Consider the following 5,862-nt stretch of genomic DNA (forward strand, 5'->3'; position numbering starts at 1 on the left):
CCATCTTGTTTCTCCTGGCCCCTAAATCTCCTTGTCCTGACACACTCCCCCCTCCCCTCTGCGATGCACCCTCTCCAAAGCCAATATTTCCTTCCTGGGGTGGGGTGCCCAGAACTTAACACAGTGTTCCAGAGGGGCTCTAACCAGAGCTCTGTACAACTGAAGCATCGCTTCCTCACTTTTGAATTTCAATCTTGGCGTGTACATTTCTAGTAGCTAGTTCTCTGCTTGGATCCAGGCTCTTGGGCTGGGTTGGTCTGATACATAGATACATAGAGATAGGAACAGGAGTAGGCCATTCGGCCCTTCGAGCCTGCTCCGCCATTCAATGAGATCATGGCTGATCTTCGTCTGAGATCATAGCTGATCTTACCAGTTCAGTACCCCGTCCCCGCCTTTTCTCCGTAACCCTTAATCCCCTTAGCCTTCAGAAATATATCCAATTCTCTCTTGAAAATATTTATTGAATTAGCCTTCACAGCCCTCTGTGGCAGGGAATTCCACAGGCTCACCACTCTTTGAGTGAAGAAATTCTTCCTCATCTCTGTTTTAAATGATTTGCCCGCTATTTTTAGACTGTGGCCCCTGGTTCTGTGCTCCCCGGCCATTGGAAACATTCTCTCTGAATTCAGCCTGTCCAGGCCTGCCATAATTTTATATGTTTCGATGAGATCCCCTCTCAATCTTCTAAACTCCAGTGAGTACAAGCCCAAACTATTTAATCTCTCTTCGTAGGTCATTCCCGCCATTCCAGGTATCAGCCTGGTGAATCGCCGTTGCACTCTTTCCATGACAAGAACATCCTTCCGCAGATGGGGCGACCAAAACTGTACACAATACTCCAGATGCGGTCTCACCAGCACCTTGTACAGCTGTAGTAAGGTATCCCTATTCCTATACTCGAACCCCCTTGATATGAAGGCCAACATACCATTTGCCTTCTTAATCGCCTGTTGCACCTGCATGCTCTCCTTCAGTGACTGGTGCACAAGAACACCCAGGTCCCTCTGCACTTCCCCATCTCCCAATCTATTGCCATTTAGATAATAATCTGTACTGGGTTATACTGGGCTGGGGTCTGGGATGGGATGTACTGAGCTGATCTGTACTGGGATGGGCCAGTCTGCACTGGTTTGTGTGATGGGTTGTGCTGAACTGGGTGCTGGGTGTACTATGCTGAGCTGGGCTGTACTGGGATGCGATGGGATGGGCTGGGCTGTACTAGGCTGGGCTGTGTGCTAGGTTGGGTTGTGCTGGGCTGTGATGGGTTGTGCTGGGCTGAGCTGGTCTGTACTGGGCTGTGTGCTGGTATGGGCTGGGCTGTACTGGGCTGAGCTGGAGTGGGCTGGTCTCTGTGTTGGGTTGTACTGGGCTGAGCTGGAGTGGGCTGGTCTCTGTGTTGGGTTGTACTGGGCTGAGCCGGAGTAGGCTGGTCTCTGTGTTGGGTTGTACTGGACTGAGCTGGAGTGGGCTGGTCTCTGTGTTGGGTTGTACTGGACTGAGCTGGAGTGGGCTGGTCTCTGTGTTGGGTTGTACTGGACTGAGCTGGAGTGGGCTGGTCTCTGTACTGGGCTGTAGTGGGCTGAGCTGGAGTGGGCTGGTCTCTGTGCTGGGCTGCACTGGGCTGAGCTGGAGTGGGTTGGTGTGGTAAACCACTGTTTGTATTCCTGTTTGTCCTGTTTGTATTCCACTGTGTACATGCCTGGACATGCCTCGGCTGACTCCTCCCACAGGTCCTAGTATAAAGGTGACTGCTCCCCAGCCCTTGTATCCTGGACCGGTCGACCACTCGAGGCAGACCTCCATTCTGTTGTTAATAAAAGCCTTTAGTTACTCTTCTAACTCTCAGTCTTTTATGAGTAATTGATAGCGCATCAGTTGGTCTCTGTACTGGGCTGAGCTGGAGTGGGCTGGTCTCTGTGCTAGGCTGTACTGGGCTGAGCTGGAGTGGGCTGGTCTCTGTGCTGGGCTGGGCTGAGTTGGAGTGGGCTGGTCTCTGGGCTGGGCTGAGCTGGAGTGGGCTGGTCTCTGGGCTGGGCTGAGCTGGAGTGGGCTGGTCTCTGGGCTGGGCTGAGCTGGAGTGGGCTGGTCTCTGGGTTGGGCTGAGCTGGAGTGGGCTGGTCTCTGTGTTGGGTTGTACTGGACTGAGCTGGAGTGGGCTGGTCTCTGTGTTGGGTTGTACTGGACTGAGCTGGAGTGGGCTGATCTCTGTGCTGGGCTGTAGTGGGCTGAGCTGGAGTGGGATGGTCTCTGTGCTGGGCTGTACTGGAGTGGGCTGGTCTCTGTGCTGGGCTGTACTGGGCTGAGCTGGAGTGGGCTGGTCTCTGTACTGGGCTGAGCTGGAGTGGGCTGGTCTCTGTGCTAGGTTGTACTGGGCTGAGCTGGAGTGGGCTGGTCTCTGTGCTGGGCTGGGCTGAGTTGGAGTGGGCTGGTCTCTGTACTGGGCTGTGCTGGGCTGAGCTGGAGTGGGCTGGTCTCTGGGCTGGGCTGAGCTGGAGTGGGCTGGTCTCTGGGCTGGGATGAGCTGGAGTGGGCTGGTCTCTGGGTTGGGCTGAGCTGGAGTGGGCTGGTCTCTGTGTTGGGCTGAGCTGGAGTGGGCTGGTCTCTGTGCTGGGCTGAGCTGGAGTGGGCTGGTCTCTGTGTTGGGTTGTACTGGGTTGAGCTGGAGTGGGCTGGTCTCTGTGTTGGGTTGTACTGGGTTGAGCTGGAGTGGGCTGGTCTCTGTGTTGGGTTGTACTGGGTTGAGCTGGAGTGGGCTGGTCTCTGTGTTGGGTTGTACTGGGCTGAGCTGGAGTGGGCTGGTCTCTGTGTTGGGCTGAGCTGGAGTGGGCTGGTCTCTGTGCTGGGCTGTACTGGGCTGAGCTGGAGTGGGCTGGTCTCTGTGTTGGGTTGTACTGGGTTGAGCTGGAGTGGGCTGGTCTCTGTGTTGGGTTGTACTGGGCTGAGCTGGAGTGGGCTGGTCTCTGTGTTGGGTTGTACTGGACTGAGCTGGAGTGGGCTGGGCTGAGCTGAGCTGTAGTGGGCTGGTCTCTGTACTGGGCTGAGCTGGAGTGGGCTGGTCTCTGTGTTTGTCTCTGTACTGGGCTGAGCTGGAGTGGGATGGTCTCTGTACTGGGCTGAGCTGGAGTGTGCTGGTCTCTGTGCTGGGCTGTACTGGGCTGATTAGGAGTGGGCTGGTCTCTGTACTGGGCTGAGCTGGAGTGGGCTGGTCTCTGTGTTTGTCTCTGTACTGGGCTGAGCTGGAGTGGGCTGGTCTCTGTACTGGGCTGAGCTGGAGTGTGCTGGTCTCTGTGCTGGGCTGTACTGGGCTGATTAGGAGTGGGCTGGTCTCTGTGCTGGGCTGAGCTGGAGTGGGCTGGTCTCTGTGCTGGTCTGTACTGGGCTGAGCTGTAGTGGGCTGGTCTCTGTGCTGGGTTGAGCTGGAGTAGGCTGCTCTCTGTGCTGGGCTGCACTGGGCTGAGCTGGAGTGGGCTGGTCTCTGTGTTGGGCTGTGCTGGGCTGAGCTGGAGTGGGCTGGTCTCTTTTGGGCTGTGCTGGGCTGAGCTGGAGTGGGCGGGTCTCTGTGTTTGTCTCTGTACTGGGCTGAGCTGGAGTGGGCTGGTCTCTGTACTGGGCTGAGCTGGAGTGTGCTGGTCTCTGTGCTGGGCTGTACTGGGCTGATTAGGAGTGGGCTGGTCTCTGTGCTGGGCTGAGCTGGAGTGGGCTGGTCTCTGTGCTGGTCTGTACTGGGCTGAGCTGTAGTGGGCTGGTCTCTGTGCTGGGTTGAGCTGGAGTAGGCTGCTCTCTGTGCTGGGCTGCACTGGGCTGAGCTGGAGTGGGCTGGTCTCTGTGTTGGGCTGTGCTGGGCTGAGCTGGAGTGGGCTGGTCTCTTTTGGGCTGTGCTGGGCTGAGCTGGAGTGGGCGGGTCTCTGTGCTGGGTTGAGCTGGAGTGGGCTGGTCTGGAGTGGGCTGAGCTGGAGTGGGCTGGTCTCTGTGCTGGGCTGAGCTGGAGTGGGCTGGTCTCTGTGCTGGGCTGAGCTGGAGTGGGCTGGTCTCTGTATTGGGCTGAGCTGGAGTGGGCTGGTCTCTGTACTGGGCTGAGCTGGAATGGGCTGCTCTCTGTGCTGGGCTGAGCTGGAGTGGGCTGGTCTCTGTGTTGGGCTCTGCTGGGCTGAGCTGGAGTGGGCTGGTCTCTGTGCTGGGCTGAGCTGGAGTGGGCTTGTGTCTGTGCTGGGTTGAGCTGGAGTGGGCTGCTGTCTGTGCTGGGCTGAGCTGGAGTGGGCTGCTCTCTGTGCTGGGCTGAGCTGGAGTCGGCTGAGCTGGAGTGGGCTGGTCTCTGTGCTGGGCTGAGCTGGAGTGTCCTGGTCTCTGTGCTGGGCTGAGCTGGAGTGGGCTGCTCTCTGTGCTGGGCTGAGCTGGAGTGTCCTGGTCTCTGTGCTGGGCTGAGCTGGAGTGGGCTGGTGTCTGTGCTGGGCTGAGCTGGAGTGGGCTGGTCTCTGTGCTGGGTTGAGCTGGGCTGAGCTGGAGTGGGCTGCTCTCTGTGCTGGGCTGAGCTGGAGTGTCCTGGTCTCTGTGCTGGGCTGAGCTGGAGTGGGCTGGTCTCTGTGCTGGGTTGAGCTGGGCTGAGCTGGAGTGGGCTGGGCTGAGCTGAGCTGAGCTGGAGTGGGCTGGTCTCTGTGCTGGGCTGAGCTGAGCTGGAGTGGGCTGGGCTGAGCTGAGCTGAGCTGGAGTGGGCTGGTCTCTGTGCTGGGCTGAGCTGGAGTGTCCTGGTCTCTGTGCTGGGCTGAGCTGGAGTGGGCTGGTCTCTGTGCTGGGTTGAGCTGGGCTGAGCTGGAGTGGGCTGGGCTGAGCTGAGCTGAGCTGGAGTGGGCTGGTCTCTGTGCTGGGCTGAGCTGAGCTGGAGTGGGCTGGGCTGAGCTGAGCTGAGCTGGAGTGGGCTGGTCTCTGTGCTGGGCTGAGCTGGAGTGGGCTGGTCTCTGTGCTGGGCTGAGCTGGAGTGGGCTGGTCTCTGTGCTGGGTTGAGCTGGAGTGGGCTGGGCTGAGCTGAGCTGAGCTGGAGTGGGCTGGTCTCTGTGCTGGGCTGAGCTGAGCTGGAGTGGGCTGGGCTGAGCTGAGCTGAGCTGGAGTGGGCTGGTCTCTGGGCTGAGCTGAGCTGGAGTGGGCTGGGCTGAGCTGAGCTGAGCTGGAGTGGGCTGGTCTCTGGGCTGGGGCTGAGCTGAGCTGGAGTGGGCTGGACTCTGGGCTGGGCTGAGCTGAGCTGGAGTGGGCTGGGCTGAGCTGAGCTGGAGTGGGCTGGTCTCTGGGCTGGGCTGAGCTGAGCTGGAGTGGGCTGGTCTCTGGGCTGGGCTGAGCTGGAGTGGGCTGGGCTGAGCTGAGCTGAGCTGGAGTGGGCTGGTCTCTGTGCTGGGCTGAGCTGAGCTGGAGTGGGCTGGGCTGAGCTGAGCTGAGCTGGAGTGGGCTGGTCTCTGGGCTGAGCTGAGCTGGAGTGGGCTGGTCTCTGGGCTGAGCTGAGCTGGAGTGGGCTGGGCTGAGCTGAGCTGAGCTGGAGTGGGCTGGTCTCTGTGCTGGGCTGAGCTGGAGTGGGCTGGTCTCTGGGCTGAGCTGAGCTGGAGTGGGCTGGTCTCTGGGCTGAGCTGAGCTGGAGTGGGCTGGGCTGAGCTGAGCTGAGCTGGAGTGGGCTGGTCTCTGAGCTGAGCTGAGCTGGAGTGGGCTGGTCTCTGTGCTGAGCTGAGGCGGTTCCTTTGAGGGTGTTGCTACAGTTTCAGATGTGCGAGACTGGAGACTGGGAGGGAAACTGTGAGTTGCAACTTTTACAAACAACCTTCGAAAGTTTTCGGGCTTTTGTTGTCAGTGCCCAGCGGTGGGGTCGGGTTCTGGCCGGGG

At 59.2% G+C, this 5,862-nt stretch overlaps 1 protein-coding gene across 1 annotated transcript in view; it reads left to right on the forward strand.

Moving 5' to 3' along the window:
• The first annotated feature begins 5,706 nt into the window (after positions 1-5,706).
• The window catches only part of LOC147097217 (integrin beta-7-like), a 44,208-nt gene continuing 44,052 nt past the window's right edge, over positions 5,707-5,862 (forward strand). The window contains exon 1 of the mRNA XM_085972567.1: positions 5,707-5,775. Within this exon, the coding sequence (XP_085828693.1) occupies positions 5,745-5,775 (31 nt within the window). The 5' untranslated portion in view covers positions 5,707-5,744. The remainder of the gene's footprint in view (positions 5,776-5,862) is intronic.

The sequence above is a fragment of the Somniosus microcephalus genome, chromosome 33 (genome assembly GCF_052327205.1).
Source record: "Somniosus microcephalus isolate GS21.2 chromosome 33, FLI_Smic_1.0, whole genome shotgun sequence".
Classification (NCBI taxonomy): domain Eukaryota; kingdom Metazoa; phylum Chordata; class Chondrichthyes; order Squaliformes; family Somniosidae; genus Somniosus; species Somniosus microcephalus.